The sequence below is a fragment of the Chlamydotis macqueenii genome, chromosome 3 (genome assembly GCF_036417535.1).
Source record: "Chlamydotis macqueenii isolate bChlMac1 chromosome 3, bChlMac1.mat, whole genome shotgun sequence".
NCBI classification, from domain to species: domain Eukaryota; kingdom Metazoa; phylum Chordata; class Aves; order Otidiformes; family Otididae; genus Chlamydotis; species Chlamydotis macqueenii.
Genome location: NC_141558.1, coordinates 127,678,163 through 127,696,362, shown reverse-complemented (window position 1 = coordinate 127,696,362; position 18,200 = coordinate 127,678,163). Strand labels below are relative to the sequence as shown.

General features: G+C 55.1%; 2 protein-coding genes across 2 annotated transcripts; both read right to left on the bottom strand.

The window, feature by feature from the left end:
- Positions 1-259: 259 nt before the first annotated feature.
- LOC147601537 (ubiquitin carboxyl-terminal hydrolase 42-like) lies at positions 260-2,238 on the bottom strand. Its single transcript, XM_086743224.1, has 6 exons — positions 2,097-2,238; positions 1,540-1,650; positions 1,362-1,464; positions 1,146-1,213; positions 914-984; positions 260-346 (listed from the first exon to the last, which is right to left on the bottom strand). Exons 1-6 carry the CDS (start codon positions 2,236-2,238, stop codon positions 260-262), a joined length of 582 nt encoding a protein of 193 aa, XP_086599350.1.
- Positions 2,239-10,393: 8,155 nt separating this feature from the next.
- On the bottom strand, positions 10,394-17,384 carry LOC147601536 (coiled-coil domain-containing protein 183-like). Its single transcript, XM_086744694.1, has 16 exons — positions 17,364-17,384; positions 15,893-16,026; positions 15,043-15,341; positions 14,820-14,941; positions 14,583-14,660; positions 13,659-13,823; positions 13,418-13,522; positions 13,096-13,218; positions 12,588-12,716; positions 12,384-12,444; positions 12,194-12,294; positions 11,754-11,914; positions 11,255-11,414; positions 10,985-11,110; positions 10,640-10,736; positions 10,394-10,503 (listed from the first exon to the last, which is right to left on the bottom strand). The coding sequence occupies exons 1-16, from the start codon at positions 17,382-17,384 to the stop codon at positions 10,394-10,396; spliced, it is 1,992 nt and encodes a 663-aa protein (XP_086600820.1).
- Between the last annotated feature and the right edge of the window lie 816 nt (positions 17,385-18,200).

The window sequence follows — 18,200 nt, the reverse complement described above, 5'->3', positions numbered from 1 at the left end:
ATCTTGTCACACCTTGAAACCAAGCACAGAGCCAGCTGCTGAAATGCACCCTTTCTCCGCCCCAGAAGGCCAGACAAGCTCTCACATCTTCTCACACATCCTTACGTGATTTTAAGGCTATTCAGTACCATAAGGCCATACTAAAAACCGTCCGTGTCTCATTCTCGTGCATCTAACCAATGTGAAAAGATAACTTATGCTCGATGACATGGAGCACCTTCTCGTAGGCTCTAGTATTACTATGTCGTTAGTAATCATCTTACTGGCTACATTTAAAGCAGTTTTCACCATCCAGCTGCTCGGGTTTCACAAAGTCCTCCAGAGCTGCGATGAGAGACGAGGCTGCCTGGAGGAGTGAGAAAGGAGAGCCTTGAGCTGCGGTAGGTGTTTGCGCCCTCGCCCAAACACTTACTAGGAGCAGACAAGGAGAGCCAGGTAGCTGATGCTGAGGAGACCCACTGTCAACCCACAAGCAGCGTCCAGCAGGTGGCAGAAGGAGGATATGGTGATGCACATTTTCCTCCATTCCCAGGGATTCCCAGGGCTATCAAGAGCTACCTCTCTGAGGCACCGCACGGTTCGGCTACCGATGGTGTGCAGGGTCATCAATAATGAAGACAACACAACCCATCAGCCTGGGAGTCAGACTGGGTGTTGAGGGAGGGCAAAGGGAACAAGGATGAGAGTGTGTCAAGGGTGCAGCGAGGACAATGCGTGCTTGTCCAGCTTAAAGCCAGCACCTCCAGGGAGACCACTGCCATGGCCGCACCAGAAGGACACCGTCCATTCCGCTTCCCCCCCACCAGCAAGCTCTCTTGTGTTTGCAGTATACGTTTTTTAAGACAACTGCCTTGATTCTGGAAAGCTACAGGGGCCTTGGAACGTCTTGAATCACAGTTACAAACCCTCTTACTTCTATAGCCAAAGGCATATCCAGGAAGGCCTCGTACGAGTTGGAAACCGCTTTGCAGCTCAAGCACGCGACTGGAAGGCAAAACAAAACGCTCAGCGATAGAGGAGGTCAACTGACCGTGTTGGTAGGCACTCTTCATACCTGCTATGCCAGTCACATGATCAGCTGTTTGTCACAGGCAGACAGAAGGGCACAGACAATTGCAAGGAGAGCAATAGCTGTGGGAAAGTACCTCTGGATCTCAGAAAGCCCCCAAATATTTGATGAATGATGGTAGTTGATTGAGAAGAGATGTCCAAGCTGGGAACAAATGGAAAGGCAGACAGTTATCTCCTCCAAGAGTTTTGCTTTGTCTGAAAGCACTGGGTGTAAGCTTTTCCTTGATGGGAGGACATCAAGGAGTCCAAAGGGCTCATGAACACTGAAAAGGTAACTTGCTTCTGCTTACTTGCTGCTTCCAGTCAGACAATCTCTCTGCATGGCATTGACAGTACAGTGTAAGAACTCGTGGGCGTCTTCCTGCACTCCAAACCTGAAGTGTTCTCCTATTCCTAAGAAAGAAGAAGTTAGTAGTTCTGTCCTACAAGAAGGGAAGAAAACATGTCAAAGCACCTGAAATTACTTACTTGTGAGAACACTGACGAGTGCCAAAGGCCTGATGGCACTGTCTGAGGAATGCAAGACGTTGGTAACGTGCTGTTCCATTCTGCACATCACGCAGAAGCCTTGCTGGTGACCTGAACAGGGAGGGCGGAAGTAAGCTTCTCAGGTTAGCAAAATGTCCATAGCGATGGGAAACCTAACGGAGATCATGAAGTTACAAGAAGAGTCTCCGCCCCTCTCCTCCCAGGGTGCCAATGTCCCAACAAGCCCGGGACATTTTCGTGCGTAGAAAACGTTCTGCAGAGGGATGCTAAACTGACAGAAGTTTTCTGTGCAATAAGCAAGGAGAGTATAACTTGCAGGGATAGGGACCAAGACCCAGGGCTAGGAAGAGGTGGCTCTCTGAAGATGAACACACCTAGATACGACAAGTGGCTTCTAGGCTTGAGTGTCCAAAGAACACCAAGTTGGGCGATGGCCAGAGAAGGGGCTGCTTTTCTCCTCCATCAGCTTCCAGATTGTGGGACTCCTTGGGAAGTGCCCAACAGATTTACAAGGAGATGTTCATAAAAGCACTCACACAACCGGCTGTGCTCCCGAGAGAGCAGGTAGTTGGCCAGAGGGGGTGTGTACGTCAGGCACTGCAGGACGGAGTTCAGGAAGCATGTATTGCCCAGGTTCTTGAGTCCTGCTCCAGCTCTCTGTCTTTGCTGCCAGCCCATGCAAATCTTCTCCGGAGGAAAGAGGATTCTTTGTGGAGGAGCCATTCCCTCCACAACAACTGCAGGGAAATGACATTTGAAAAGAGATGAGACGATATTGTTGCACGAAAGCATATGGTCAAAGTCGAGTTCTGTACAGGAGCACGCAGGACAACCAGCTAGAACCTCCAACCCAGAAGCATGGTTGCTCTCAGGAAATGCCCCAGAATTCACGCTAGGCTGGTCAGCACATCAGCATTCAGGGATCGGGCACCAGCTACATCTGTTGCCTTTGGGGACTCACAAAGTCCAAGCCTGCGGGTGAGGCTGTTACTCACAGGAGTCGTTTCCCATTGCAGCCATCGCTCCTCTCAGGAACAGAGGGGAAAGCTCTGGAGGACAAAGGACATGCTGCAGAAAGAGAAGATCAGCACCAGTCCCGTCACCTGGTTGCAAAGAAATGATTGCACCTCAGGAAAATGATTTAAAACAGCAACCCACAGAACAGCAACCACCATCAAAAGTGTTTCAGTGGTACTTGGAACTGCAGCAGAGCTACAGGCTGACAGCCCTACTGTCCCTGTCATGGGAATCCAGTTGACAGCAGTGATGAAGGCCCTTTTGAAAGACTGTACTGCGTGTCACCTTCTCTGACGAGGACCTGCTGCTTGCCTGTTGCCAGGGTTAGCAGCAGAGCCCTCTGGTTCTCCAGCCCACACTTTCCCACCTTGTACGCAGGAGGGGCCGGCTTTCGGCCATTACTTTAACAGCTGCCTTTGCTGTGCTCCTTTTCTCTCTCCCTGCCTACCGCTTCACTCAGGATGGGCCTCTTGTCATCAGCCCAATGCCTCAGACTACACTGTCCCCTCCCCCACTTCACTATCCTTGGATACGGTAAAGAAATAACAATTAGCAAACTGGAACTCTCCCCATATGCTTATCTGGCCAGCCTATAAGGGTGTACTAGCTCAGCCTGCACCTTGGAAGGTCTAGACCAACCTATGCTTTTCTCCCCTATCTGTCCTGAAAGTCAAATGATAATCGCCTTTGGAAGAGGATGGAAGTTGAGGAGAAGCGGACAGTAAACGATAAGCGGTTGGAAAAGACTAGCCACACAAGTAGCAAAGGAAGGAGCCGAGCTATCCCGAAGGCCAGCTCAGTCCAACTAGCTTTTGCTGGCCTGCTTTCCGGGATACCAAGGCGTGGCCAGGCAAGCTCACAAGCACCAGGCGGGTTCCGCATCACTGCCTCTTTGTGACACGGGGCCATACGGAGGCGCATGGGGACATACAGTGGCCACGCAGCTACCACAGCCCGGGCACCTCACGTAGTCAGCACAGTCTCCAAAAAGTTGATGGCAGCCCATGCAAATCTTCTACGGTTGGTCGTAGTGCATGTTTTTGGGTTCTCCGTTTTTAAGAGTTGAGATACCATAAAAGTGTGTTCCTCTGCATGCTTCGATACAGTCAAAGGCATTAGCAAATTTGCCTGTCTTTTTGGTAGCCTTTCCATTGTAGTGCTGGGGATTTTTTTTTGTTTCTTAAAGTAAAATCACATGGGGCATGTCTTAGGTCTCTCTTTTTTAAATAATAAATCAAAACTTATAAAAGTTAAAGTTTTATAATTTACTGCTTAAACTGTATCTTACAGTTGCAGCATACAATTTATTAGGCATTTAGATGTTTGTTCTAAGTGTTTAAAAAGCGAAGCAACAGAATTTATTCAAGCACTGTCAGCAAGACTCCCTTGCAGGAGGTGGCTGGAACACCAGAGTTACCCACCTCTATCTGTCCCTTTGCTCACTCTATCCACACTGGCAGTAAGGGTCCTGCAGTTCATCTCACCCAGAGTCATCTTGTCATCGGTAGGCATCACCTCAGGCTTGAGGGGACGGCACAGCCATGATCTTGAGGTTTACTCGGTGCCCCACCATTTTCCCTCACTGCTTCCGTGAGCACTGAGCTGCATAGGTCAGGAGATGTACCTCTCCACCAGTCCCCCTGTACGGCAATCCCCAGTTCAGGCTCAGAAATGCACGTGCCCTTTTCTTGGAGACTTGCACACTAAGCAAGCCATTTGGTCCAGTAGCCAGAGCAGCAACGTGACCTGGGGGACTGTCCATCTTCCTGGTAGTCCAAAAGCCAGTTACAGTCAAGCACATGCTCAGGAAGCACTTGGACCACCACAGTTCCAGCCGTATCAACCAACAAGTAAAGCTGGCCAGATGACAGCTGACAGCTAGGGTGTTGCTCTCAGGTATTTGTTCCTGCAAACTCACCAAGAGCCACTGGGAGCCACAAGAAGAGGCCTTTCAAGACCATCATCATCTGTAAGGGCATCTTTTGCCTGGAAAAGAGGGAGGGAGTCCTGTGGCTGCCAAAAAAAAACCAAAACACCACCCCAATAATAATGACTGAGGACCCTGAGGCTGGGGACACAGGATTCGGGGAATACACCTGGCATTCTGTGAATGACAATTTAGGGCTGTGTGCTCCCCAGCCCACTTAAGCCATAAACACCAGTGGGGATTGTGATGGCTGCATGCTGCTGAAGCTGGAGACCGGGACGGATGGGAACATGGTATCCAAGGTCTCTGTGGAAAAGTGGCCCAGATATCTTGCTGACATGCAACTATAGCTGCAAGTCAATCATACTTTATCAATCAGGGGCATCCGAGGAATCATTGAGCTCTTTTCTAGCAGAGTGAGCTGCACGCCAACAGTAGGGATGCCTCTCAAGGTTACTCCTCGGAGTTGAGCGATTTCTTGCCACAACAGGATTAACAGGATGCCTAACATTGAAAGGTTTGCTAAGATGATAAAGACTACATTGTGCATATGTAGTCTTTTAGACATTAACAGTTGATAAAGTCTGGGACTAGGAGTTTCGAAAGTAAGGGGCCCTTTCTGAAACGCACCGCTAAACGGCAAGATCTCCCTGACAATTTTGTCTGACCTTGTCCTGTATGCAGTAAATAATGCAGTGTACCTTGCCATTGAATCTTGTTAAACGACTGTATCATTTAACATTACACTTCATTAACCCACTCTTTTTACAATTTATTGTGGATTTGACTTCTCTCTTACAACTGATGTGCCTCATGCCATCAGTTTTCCCCAAAGCAGAAGTTCTTTTACCCGCTATGCAAGAGCCAATCAACATACTGAGTTGAGATACTCATTTCTTTTCAATCTGTAGTGGCAGTGGCGAGTGCTAGGTATCTAACACAGCCAGCACGCCTCTTAGAAGTACAAGGGGCATTTTCTACAAAGTAATAACCACAATAAAATAATTGATTGGTTACCTATACTTTTTTGTACCGCTCATGTGTTTTAAACATTTAGGGACTCCCTCTTCATTAGAATGCTTCTTATCTATAAGCCAGTGTAATTTTTAGCATTAAAATCAACAAAGAATTAATCTTAGTTAAGTGTAGGCTTGTGTCATAGTTCAGGCCTGATCCGGACCAGACTGCTCAGTGTCTCTCTCACTGCCCCCACACTCCAAGAGACTAGAGGGAGATAATGTAAGAAAAACGGCTCGAGGTTTGAGATAAGGACAGGGAGAAATCCTTAAAGTTAACATTACAGGCAAAGAGACTCAACTTGGGGAAAACTTAATTTATTACTACAAACAGCAGGATAATGAGACAGAGAACAAGATAACCTTCCCCCACTCCTCCCTCTTCCCAAGCCTAACATTATCTCTACCACCTTCCCCCCCCGGGCAGCGCAGGGGGGAAGAGGGAATGGGGGTTGCGGTCATAGAATCATAGAATCATAGAATGGTTAGGGTTGGAAGGGACCTTCAAAGGTCATCTAGTCCAACCCCCCTGCAAAGGAGCAGGGACATCCCTGACTAGATCAGGTTGCTCAGAGCCTCATCCAGCCTGGCCTTGAACGTTTCCAGGGATGGGGCCTCCACCACCTTTCTGGGCAACCCGTTCCAGTGTTCTATAACTCGCATCGTAAAAAATTTTTTCCTAATTTCTAATCTAAATCTACCCCCCTCTATTTTAAAACCATTACCACTCGTCCTATCGCAACAGGCCCTACTAAACAGCCTTTCCCCATCTTTCTTGTAGGCCCCCTTGAGGTACTGGAAGACCGCGATCAGGTCTCCCCGGAGCCTCCTCTTCTGCAGGCTGAACAGCCCCAACTCTCTCAGCCTGTCCTCATAAGAGAGGTGCTCCAGCCCTTTTATCATCTTCGTGGCCTTCCTCTGGACCTTCCCCAACTGGTCCATGTCCTTCTTGTGTTGGGGGCTCCAGAACTGGACACAGTACTCCAGGTGGGGTCTCACCAGGGCAGAGTAGAGGGGGAGAATCACCTCCCTCGACCTGCTGGCCACGCTCCTCTTGATGCAGCCCATGATGCTGTTGGCCTTTTGGGCCGCAAGGGCGCATTGCCTGCTCATGTTAAGCTTCTCATCCACCAGCACTCCCAAGTCCGTCTCCTCAGGGCTGCTCTCCATCCATTCCCCGCCCAGCCTGTATTTGTGCCTGGGATTGCCGTGACCCAGGTGCAGGACCTTGCACTTGGCCTGGTTGAACTTCATGAGGTTGGCACGGGCCCACCTCTCCAGCCTGTCAAGGTCCCTCTGGGTGGCATCCCTCCCTTCCAGCGTGTCGACAGCACCACACAACTTGGTGTCGTCGGCGAACTTGTTGAGGGTGCACTCTATCCCACTGTCCATGTCGCCAACAAAGATGTTGAACAGGGCCGGGCCCAGCATGGACCCCTGAGGGACGCCACTCGTGACCGGTCTCCACATGGACATTGAGCCGTTGACCACCACTCTCTGAGTGTGGCCATCCAGCCAACTCCTTACCCACCGAGTGGTCCGTCCATCAGACCCATGTCTCTCTAGTTGAGAGAGAAGGATGTTGTGTAGGACAGTGTCAAAAGCTTTGCACGAGTCCAGGTAGATGATGTCAGTTGCTCGTCCCTTGTCCACCGATGCCGTCACCCCGTCATAGAAGGCCACCAAATTGGTCAGGCACGATCTGCCCTTGGTGAAGCCATGTTGGCTGTCACCAACCACCTCCTGGCTCTCCATGTGCCTTAGCATGGTTTCCAGGAGAATCTGCTCCATGACCTTGCCAGGCACAGAGGTGAGGCTGACTGGCCCGTAGTTACCTGGGTCTTCCTTATTCCCCTTTTTAAAAATTGGGGTTATGTTCCCTCTCTTCCAGTCATCGGGGACCTCACCAGACCGTCACGACTTCTCAAATATGATAGCCAGTGGCTTGGCAACTTCATCCGCCAGTTCCCTCAGGACCCGCGGATGGATCTCATCAGGTCCCATGGACTTGTGCACCTTTAGGTTCCTCAGATGATCCCGAACCTGCTCTTCGAGTACAATGGGCGGTTCTTCATCCTCGCAGTCCCTGCTTGCACCTTCTACAGCTTGGGCGGTGGGACAGGAACTCTTGTTGGTGAAGACTGAGGCAAAAAAGTCATTGAGAACCTCAGCCTTCTCCATGTCCTGGGTAACCAGGACACCAGTTCCCTTCTGGAGGGGGCCTACATTTTCCCTGGACTTTCTTTTGTCCCCTATGTACCTATAAAAGCTCTTCTTGTTGCATTTTATACCCCTGGCCAGATTCAGTTCTGCCAGGGCATTGGCCTTCCTTACCTTATCCCTGGCCACTCGCACAGCCTCTTTGTAGTCCTCCCAGGCTACCTGTCCCCGCTTCCACCCTCTATAGGCTTCCTTTTTTACTTTCAGTTGGTCCAGGAGCTCCTTGCTCATCCACGGCCGGCCTCCTGGCCTTTTTGCCCGACTTGTTTTTCATCGGGATGCACCTCTGCTGAGCTTGGAGGAGGTGCTCCTTGAATATAGACCAACTTTCCTGGGCCCCTCTTCCCTCCAGGGCCACCTCCCATGGCACTTGGCCCATCAGGTCCCTGAAGAGGCCGAAGTCCGCCTTCCTGAAGTCTAGGGCAGAGAGCTTGCCGTGTATTTTCCTTGCTGCCCCGTGGATCTTGAACTCCACCATGTCATGGTGGCTGCAGCCAAGGCTGTCCTTTACTTTAACATCCCCCACCAGCCCCTCCCTGTTGGTGAGCACCCTCCCTGTTGGTGAGCACCCTCCCTGTTGGTGAGCGCAAGGTCGAGCATGGCACACCTCCTTGTCGGCTCCTCTATCGCCTGCAGGAGGAAGTTGTCATCCACGCATTCCAGGAACCTCCTGGACTGCCTGTGCCCTGCCGTGTTGTCTCTCCAACAGATGTCAGGGTGGTTGAAGTCCCCCATGAGGACCAGGGCCTGTGACCGTGAGGCTGCTCCTATCTGCCTATAGAGCACTTTATATGCTCTGTCCTCCTGGCCAGGCGGCCTGTAACAGACCCCCACCGTAATGTCCCCTGTCCATCCCCATCATCTAATCTTGACCCATAAGCTCTCTGTCAGCTCCTCCTCCATCGCCAGGCGGAGCTCCACACACTCCACACACTCAGCCAGTTGCTGACGGACCCCACCCCGGTGTGGGGTCCTCCACGGGCTCCAGGTGGATCTCTGCTCCTCCGTGGAACTCCATGGGCTGCAGGGGGACAACCTGCTCCACCATGCTCATCACCACCGGCTGCAGGGGAATCTTGGCCAGGATGGGCCATGCAGGAGAACCCCGTGTGGGTCCCCAAAGACCACAGCAGTCATCCGTGTGCTGCTCTCCCGACAGGCGTGATTGGTGGGGCCAATGACTTGACTCTTGCATCCTTTCCTGCAGGCCCCTAAGCCTGACTGGTGGGCTTTTTGGTCTCACCCTCCCGCCTCCCCACGTGCGAGAGCCGGGCCCTCGGCCCCGCTGCCTCTAACAGCACGCGGGACCTGTTGGTACCTTCTGAGCAATGCCAAGGGCATGGGCATCCTCCTCCAAAACCTCACGCAGGCCGGGGAGCAGCCCTCTGCTCCGACTGAGCTTTTCCTCACGTGACTGCATGAGAAACCTCCTCCCTTGCTCTGCAGGACGTTAAGGTGGTGTTGGTACCATGCAGGACGATGGGCGCACCAAGAGCCCCCACTCGCCCCGGGCTACGCCCGCCAAACCGAAGGGGCAGCACCTTGCAAGGCCAAGATGGCGCGCAGCTCCTGGACACGCTGGCTGCGTTTTGCCAACCGCCTCCCACTGATGTTGGAGCCCCCAGCATCACAAGAACACGGACCTGTTGGCACGAGTCCAGAGGAGCCACAGAGATGATCAGAGGGCTGGAGCACCTCTCCTGTGAGGCCAGGCTGAGAGAGCTGGGGCTGTTCAGCCTGGAGAAGAGGAGGCTCGGCAGAGACCTTCTGGTGGCCTTCCAGTGCCTAAAGGGGGCTTCTAAGAAAGATGGGCAGAAACTTTTTACCAGGGCCTGTTGTGACAGGACAAGGGGTAATGGTTTTAAGCTAGAAGGAAGTTTGATTTAGACTGGATATAAGGAAGACGTTTTTTACAACGAGGGTGGTGAAACGCTGGCCCAGGTTGCCCAGAGAGGTGGTGGATCCCCCCCATCCCTGGAAACATTCAAGGCCAGGCTGGACAGCGCTCTGAGCAACCTGATCTGGTTGAAGGTGTTGCACGAGATGACCTTTAAAGGTCCCTTCCAACCCAAACTATTCTAGGATTCAGTGACGCTATGACAGGTCAGGCAGCCCCAGTCTAAGGGCTTCATCTCAGATTTCCCTCTCCGTTCCAAGGCAGGCTCTGCCCTTCCCCTCCCATGCACGGACACCACAACACCCACCCTCGGGTCCGATACCCGTCCAGGTCTTGGCCACTGCCCCATGTTGCCCCATAGCTGCCTCAAACACACGCCAGCCCATGGGTGTCCCAGAGCTGCCTGGGGGGCAGACGTCGCAGGAAGGTGGCTGGCCCCACAGGACGAAGGGGGAGAAAGCCAGCTCGCCCTCAGCTTTGCTCTGGCCGGCAAAGCAGTCCCCACCCCAGCCCATCCCCACCTCTGCGGGGAGAGCAGCTGGGCAACGGACAGGAGGATGGGGCTGCCTCCAAACCCAGCTCAGCACCCCTCAGGCTCTGACCCCCATGCGTCCCGGGAGACAGAACTGACCTAGGCCCCCTGTGCCAGTTTTACCGCAGGCTTGGGAGGAATGAAAAAGATCTGCTCTATTAAACGTGCCAGGAAAAGGGTATAACTGGTGGTCTCGGGCATCCAAGGCTCTCATGACGCAACCGCTACTTCTTCCTGCTTTTCTTCTTGCTTTCGATCACGTGCAGCCCCTGCTTCTTGATGTCTTCCCGCGTGAGGACAAGGTCATGGTCCTTGTCACCGAAATCAAAGGGGTCTGGAGGAGAGAGCGGAGAGGAGCGGTTGGGGTCTGCTGGGACAGTGGGAGATAGACAGGCAAAGACACTCAGAAATCCCAGCGTGCAGGGGCTGCGACAGTCGCTGGGGGACGTGTCCCCGCTGTGCTCTCCTACCTTGGACGCTACTGCCTATGTCCTTCAAGCAAACCTTCAGGTTCTGTGCATCGTTTGCGGTTGCTTGCTCCAGAATGTTTCTGACCTTCACAAAAGTCTGTGAAAGACATCCTGGGGTAATTGCTGACGGGGAGGTGAGTTACAACCCAAGGGGCACCCCACCTCCATGCCCCTCTGCGGGGGATGCCCCACAGTGCCCAGGGCCACCTGGGGCTGAGCTGCTCCATGGCTCTTCCCTGGGGCCACCTCCATCCTCCCAGCTGGGAGGACGGCTTGGGATGGGCCATGCGGGAGAACCCCGTGTGGGTCCCCAAAGACCACAGCAAGGACTGAGTCCCGGCGCACCTCGTTCTCCTCGTCAGGGCTTTGCCTGTGTGTGGGCAGGTCGGCCACTCGCTGCACCAGGTACTGCAGCTTCTGCTCACAGTGCTGGAGCTTCTCCTCCACCCTCCTGGCCTTGACAGAATCATCCTGGAGTCAGAGAGAGAACAACAACCTTGGTGGGGAAAATGAACCACTTGGGGTGAGGGTGGCTGCCCCAAGTGTCACCGCGCTGTGCTGTTGCACCACCGAGCACCGGCCGGGGTCGTGCTCACCCCAGGGCCACGTGGGTACCTGGCCGGGCATGGTGATGCCATGCAGACGGACAAAGAGGTTGTCAATGCCGTTTTCAAACTCCAGCAGGAGCTCCCGATTCCTCAGCATCTGGGCTCGCATTCGCTCCAGCCGGGCCTCTTCCCGCTGCAGCTTCATCCTCAGCTCCTCCTCCAGTATCCTGGAGCCAACCACATTCACATCCATACAACTGCACAGGTGTGCAGAGACACCCTAAACCTGCTGCAAAAGCTGCTCAGGTTGTCCCCGCTCCAACTGCAGAGCAGAGATGCTGCTGGCAACCCAACTTCCCACGCCAGGCAAGGAGCAAGGGTCCTGCTGCCGCAGCAGCAGCTTTGGCTGCTCTGCCAGGACCAGAGTTGGGGGAGCACCCTGCTCAGAAAACCTCCCGGTGTAGGAGCGGTGAGCGGCTGCAGTGGGACGGAGGAATGAGTGATGCACACGTCCCTCCCCAAAGGCGACGACCCCGTCAGCACGACTGGGCCGAGGCCAGCAGTACCTGGTTGTGCCGGGGGGCTGGCCAAACTTCAGCTCCGCCTGCTTGAGCTCCAGCTCTTTCAGCGTCTGCTCCAGCGCCTGCTTCTTCTCCTTGCACTCCTTCAGGTAGGCCTCCATGTCCACCGAGGACTTCTGCTGTTCCAGGAGCCTGATGGGGATGTCCTAGCCAGGGGAAAGCATGAGGACTCAGCCCAGGGTGCTCCTGCAGGGTGCAGGATCTGAGCTATGGCCTCGGAGCGGTTTCTGCTCCATGGACAACTTCAGCCTCGTGGCGTGGAGAAAGGCAGCTCCATCTCTGCCTGCACAAGAGGGGCTTTGGGGGGCTCCAGGGACAGAGCAGAGCAGATAACCCTGCAATGAAACAAGGAGAGCAGAGAGGTCTTGGCTCCCCGGGGCTCGAGCAGCGCTGGGTTCTCTAGCAGAGACAGGTTTTTACGTTACCCAGAGGCAGGAGCACTGCGCCGCAGCCTTGGCCTTCTCCATCTTCTCGGTCACCCAGGCCTCGTGCCCCAGCCGGGACTTGGTGGCCTCCAGTGTGGCACCTGTGGTGGGAGGAAAGCGGCACAGAAGGATGCCGGCAGCTGCGCCCTCGTCCCGCTCCCCCACCCCCCGCACCCCACCAGGCACTCACCCACCAGTGGGTCATCTGGGTTCAGGGTTGAGTTGTCCACGGTGAACTCGTCAGTGCCGTGCTGCAAGGATGTTCATTGTCACCCCCCCGAGCTGCTAGCACCCTGGGGGAGCTGGCCCTGCAGCCCCCACACCCACGGGGGGCTTGGCACTGATGCCTGCCATCTGCCCGCAGCCCTGCCTGCACCGGCTGCCCCCAGCTCACCGCTCTCTGGTGCCTTTTCATTGCTTCCTTCAGCCAGAGCCTCTTGGTGTGCTCCTTCAGGGTGGCCAGGGAGCGATACCTGTGGTCTCTCTCTGCGAGAAACCGGGTTTTCATCTCGGCCATGTCCTCCTGGAGCACATCAGGGAAGGGAGAAGTGGCTGCCAAGCTGGCATGGACCTGCCAAGCTTCTGGGATGGCCAGCGTCCAAAATGACCCCCCGTGTAAATGGGCTGGGTAGGAAACTGGGGTGGAAGGAGGGCGGGGAGGGCTGAAGGATGGAGCATGCTGCCTTCACCACGCCTGGTGCTTCAGGCTGGCTGACCCCAGGGCGGCCCGGCCCAAGAGCAAGACATGGGAGGAGCTATGGAGGCACCTGGCTGCTGCGGGCACGCCCAGCTCAGTCTCTTTTGCTCTTTATTGCAGGAAGACTCACCAGCCCGGGCGCGTGCTGCTGTCTGTGGGTTCTGGAGGGTGGGAGAGGGCCCCAAGATGCCCTGCCCCATCTCACCTTGGTTACATCAGCAGCTTTGAGAGCATCCAAGGCTATGAGCTCCATGTCTTCCAACTCCCCGTGGCACAGCTCAGCCATCCCGCACAGGAGGTCCAGCTGCGGAGGCAGGTGGGCCAGCTCCTGGGACAGGGGACACAGGGAGCCACAGCATGTCACCTCACGGAGCCCTGGGGGTCCCTGGCGCTGTGACAGGGGATGGAGGGGTGCAGGAGGACCTCACCAAGCCAGGAGGACATCCCACCAGCGCAGCCCCTGGGGCACCTCATTGCCTTTGCAAGGGGGAGTGGGAGGGCCGATGGCCCAGGGAAGGGGAGCTCACCTTTCTCAGGACATCCCGCACTGCCAAGTACAGGGCGGTCACCGTCTGTCCCGTGTGAACTGCGGTGAACATTTTCTCAATGTTGTTCTCCAGCTGGCAAATTGCCTGGGGCAGAGACGGGTGGGGGGACACGGGATGACTCCATGTGCTGAGCCCAGTGCCCACCCGGGGAACGGAGGGGTTGGGTTCGAGCCCCCCGCCGGGTGCTGCCACGCTGGGAAGGGGTCCTGGCTACCTGCACCTGCGCCTGGTGCCGCTTCTCATCCTTGGCGGCAGCCTGCAGCTGCCGCTGCCACCTCTGCTGCAGCTCGTCCAGCACTTGGCTGCGCTGCCTCATCTGGTACAGCAGCATGTTGCACACGTTTGCTCGGTCATAGATTTCGGCCCGGACCTTCTCCTGGCCCACCTGGATGGGCGCACGAGAGTCCGCCAGGCTGGAGACAGGGCTCACTGGACACCCGAGGGAGAAGAGGGTCCTGCCTGGAAAACTCCTCCCAAGGTAGAGCCGGGGACGCTGGGATGTTGGTCCGGGACATTGTCACTCCCTTGGCAGGACGGGATCTGGGAGCGGTTTGCTCTGGGGGGCTGACTGGGATAAGGGAGAGGTGGGCATCTGCTGACGGCAGCGGCGGGTCGGGCTTAGGGACTCCGTGTAACGCAGACCGGGGGCTGGGCGTCAAGAAAATCAACCAGTGCCCTAGATGCAGAAGCTGGCAGAGAGCGGTGGCGCCACTCTGTCCCTGCAAGAGGCCCCTGGGCAAAGGCAGCTCCGCGGGGCCGGCGCCTCTATTTCCATGGCCTTATGACCAGGTGATACCCTTGGGACAGGCAGCCGAGGGCAGAGACGGCATCTCTCTCCCAGGGGTGCAGCTGGAGCCCGCAGGAATTCGAGCAGCCCTGGGGACACACAGAGTGGGAAGGCGAGGAGCTCTGCTGGAGCAAAGCATCCGCTGAGGGGGCTAAAGGAGGACACGTGTGGATAGCTCCCACGGTGAAAAGGGACCTATGGCAACAGACGTGAACACCCTGTGTCGCACCACACTAGCCCTGTGGGGCTGTCCTTGTGCCAGGACCACGTCCCTCCGCTGTGCACCCTGTTCTTCCCAGCGCTCCCGGAGCCCCGACCCTCTGCGAGCAGCCCACGCCCACCGGACCCTGCTGTTACCTCCACTGTCTTCCTGGCCAAAGCAACGTCCAAGTGCTTCTGCGCTCCGCAAGCCTCGGAGATGGTGAGCTTGTTGCGCTGTGGGCAGGAGAGGGGCAGAGAATATCACCGCCAGCCTGGGGATGGTCACGTCCTCTTGCTGCCCTGCAAAGTCTGCTCCCGGAGAGGACCGGCGCAGGAGCTGGCTCTGCAGGACCAGCACCAGGCAGGGACACAGCACACGGGACCTGTCGGTACCTTCTGGGCAATGCCCAGGGCATGGGCGTCCTCCTCCAAAACCTCACGCAGGCCGGGGAGCAGCTCTCTGTTCTGACTGAGCTTTTCCTCACGTGACTGCGTGAGAAACTTCCTCCCTTGCTCTGCAGGACATTAAGGTGGTGTTGGTACCATGCAGGACGATGGGCGCACCAAGAGCCCCCACTCACCCTGGGCTACGCCCGCCAAACCGAAGGGGCAGCACCTTGCAAGGCCAAGATGGCGCGCAGCTCCTGGACACGCTGGCTGGGCTTTGCTTTCCGGCCCTGCCCGGCACCGGCACTCCTCTCTTCGCCCTCCGACCTGGCTACCTGCGCGGCAGCCATTGCGGCTCCACTGCCCCGTGGAGACGTCGCCATCGGGCTGTCACCACGGACGGAGCTGAGCTCCCGGTGGCCGTGGAACCGTTGCTGTGGCACCTCCAACTGCCTCACGCCGCACACCTTCTGCTCAGCCGTCGCCTCCCACTTGGCCATTGACACCCACAGCCCTTCCTCTCTGCTTCTGCAGGCAACAGGTTCATTCAGAAGCAGCCACTGAGCTCTCTGAGGTAACAAAGGCAGAGTGGGCAGCGTGGACCCCAGTTCTGTTTCCCGTCACCGTGGCTACGGCAGTCGCACCTGCCCAGACGAGCGAGCCCTCCAAGCCCCACCAGGGCGAGGGCAATTTCAGGGACAATATGTGTACACACACCCCCAAACACACTACCAGCGCTCACCTCCCATCTGCCAGCTTATTTCAAATGCCAAGAGGAGTCTATTGCTACCTAGATATGTAGCTTTGGAAACTGGACTTCCTTAGCGTCATAGTTGAGCCCTGTTCGGGACCAAGCTACGCAGTCTCTCTCTCACTCCCCCCACCCTCCGAGGGAATAGGGAGAGATAATATAAGAGAAAAGGCTTGAGGTTTGAGATAAGGTCAGGGAGAGATCCTTAAAGTCACAGTTATGGGCAAAACAGACTCAACGCGGGGAAAAATATTAAAACCAAAGCAGGAGAATGAGACAGAGAACAAACTTCCTCCCCACCCCTCCCTCTTCCCGGGCTTAACTTTACCTCCTTCCTCCCCCCGAGCGGCACAGGGGAGAACAGGGAATGGGGGTGATGGTCAGTTCATCCCCTGTCGCTTCACACCGCTCCAACTGGTCCACGTCCTTCCGATGCTGGGGGCTGCAGAGCTGGATGCAGTACTGCAGGGGGGGTCTCACCAGAGCAGAGTAGAGGGGCAGAATCCCCTCCCTCGACCTGCTGGCCACGCTGCTGGGGATGCAGCCCAGGAAACAACCAGTTAAGAAAATATTGAAACTAGTTGGTTGCTTTTGTGAATGAATGCATATAGAAACACAGGCATGGCTGGTTGTTCTGAATGACAGGCGCTTGAAGGTTCAAGTAATTCACAGTCACTCCCTTAGACCCTGCGTGTGTCTGGACTAGTGTGTCGTGAAAACCTTTGAATTTGGAGGGGACCTGAACTGATTCCTTTCCATGGCCATTCTTCACTCATTAGAAGACCCCCACAAACCCAACAGTTGGTAACCTCCAATTCTCCCGCTATACTTTCAGCAAGATCCACAAACAGGTTCTTCCCGATAAAGGGAAGCCCTAACGGCTAACTACAGTGTTTTCCATTAAAATATTTAGAGGAGCCATCTATAAAAAGTCTTTTCCCTTCAAACACTAGGGCTTCGTGTAAATCTTCTCGGACTTTAGTCTGGTATTCAATAATATCCAAACAGGTGCAGGAGCGGTGAGCGGCTGCAGTGGGACGGAGGAAGGGGTGATGCACACATCCCTCCCCAAAGGTGACGACCCCGTCAGCACGACTGGGCCGAGGCGTGTGCAGAGACACCCTAAACCTGATCTGGTTGCAGGTGTCCCTGCTCCTTGCAGGGGCGGGGGGCGTTGCACGAGATGACCTTTAAAGGTCCCTTCCAACCCAAACTATTCTAGGGTTCTCTGATTCTAATTTGGGTGAAGGTGAGCCAGCTGTAGAAAGGTACAGGGCCAGTGCTATCACCCATTCAGAACTCCCACCCTGGGGAACACCCAGGACCTCCACTCAAGGGACTGTCACAGGCCCCCCCACTCTGGACATCTACACCCTAGGGCACCCCCAACCTGGCCCACCCTAGGGCCTGGGCCCCCAGGGAACCCTTCTGGGCTGAACAAAGGCTGAGCCCTTACGGCTTATCACAGGGATGTGGATCCACAATGATCCCCAGTCTAAAGCTGCTGCCTCCCCACCAGCTCCAACGTGCGTCCCTCCCTGTGGTGAGTGCCTATCCCTCTGTCTTGCCACACCCTGTCCCCTACTACATCTAACATCCCCCTGGGACCACCAAGTCTCTTCCTCCCTGGGTACCAGCCAGTGCCTGCATCTTCCAGCGTGTGACCCGCTATCCCATGGACTGCCAGTTTTTCTTGGACTGCCCAGGTATGGGCATCCAAGCTGGGCTCAGCACCCCCCCAGCCCTTACGCTGCACTGCGACGCACCCTTTGCGACACCCCCCACCACCTGCCCATTACCTGGATGTTTGCTAAGGACATGAGTTGCACATGCATGTGCAAAAGTGTATGTAGATATTCATGAGAGGATTGGGCATGGGTCCCACCGCCTGCACGCACACAGTTGTGCACTTGGCATGAGGACTGTCAAGAGATGCAGGTATTGCTTCTACAGTAGGTGTGTGTGCTATAAGTAGCATGTGTATAAGCATGCACAGGATGCATGCAAATGCTCATGCATGTGAAGGGTGCACACAAGCAAGAGGCAGGTCGCTTGTGTGTTTGCAGATCCATGTCCACTTGTGTGTACGCGTCTGTGAAGGAAGTGACTTTTCTGTATGCTCTGCTTGTGCATCTCTGTGTGCACACACATGGGGCATGAGGAGCATGTGTGGGACATGAGGGGCATGCACCTGCGTGTTGACGCGGAAGTAACGGACACTGCTGACGACCAATATGATCAAGCAAATGCCAATTTATTGTTGATACATCCCGGTTAATATAGCCCTTCTAATTCCGTATCATACGCAAGCTCTCTACTAATTGGTTAACTATATCATGCACGCGCTCCTAGCTAAAATATGATTCGTTAAGTCTCCATGTTCACACGCACGGCTCTCTCCACCTGCACCCTGCTTCACATTCAGCCCCCAGTCACGTATGCCAGCTGTTTTCCTTCTTCTCAAGGTTGCTTCGTTTACTTTCTCACAGGAAGCTTCATTACTTTCTCACAGGCGGCCTCATTATTTTCTCACAGGTGGCTTCAGTACTTTCTTACAGGCGGCTTCATTACTTTCTCACAAGCGGCTTCAGTGATGTCCTTGAGGCCTGCTGCTCACAAACATAACAATTCCATTC

Coding starts and splice junctions, on each gene's coding strand:
- LOC147601537 (XM_086743224.1), bottom strand. CDS start 2,238: ATGGGCTGGCAGCAAAGACAGAGAGCTGGAGCAGGACTCAAGAACCTG. Junction 1,651..2,096: donor TCGGGAGCACAGCCGGTTGT/GTGAGTGCTTTT, acceptor CTCCCTGTTCAG/GTCACCAGCAAGGCTTCTGC. Junction 347..913: donor ATATGCCTTTGGCTATAGAA/GTAAGAGGGTTT, acceptor TCACTCCTCCAG/GCAGCCTCGTCTCTCATCGC.
- LOC147601536 (XM_086744694.1), bottom strand. CDS start 17,384: ATGTCCTTAGCAAACATCCAG. Junction 11,915..12,193: donor CGCAGTGCTCCTGCCTCTGG/GTAACGTAAAAA, acceptor TCCCCTGGCTAG/GACATCCCCATCAGGCTCCT. Junction 10,504..10,639: donor CATAGGCAGTAGCGTCCAAG/GTAGGAGAGCAC, acceptor TCTCTCCTCCAG/ACCCCTTTGATTTCGGTGAC.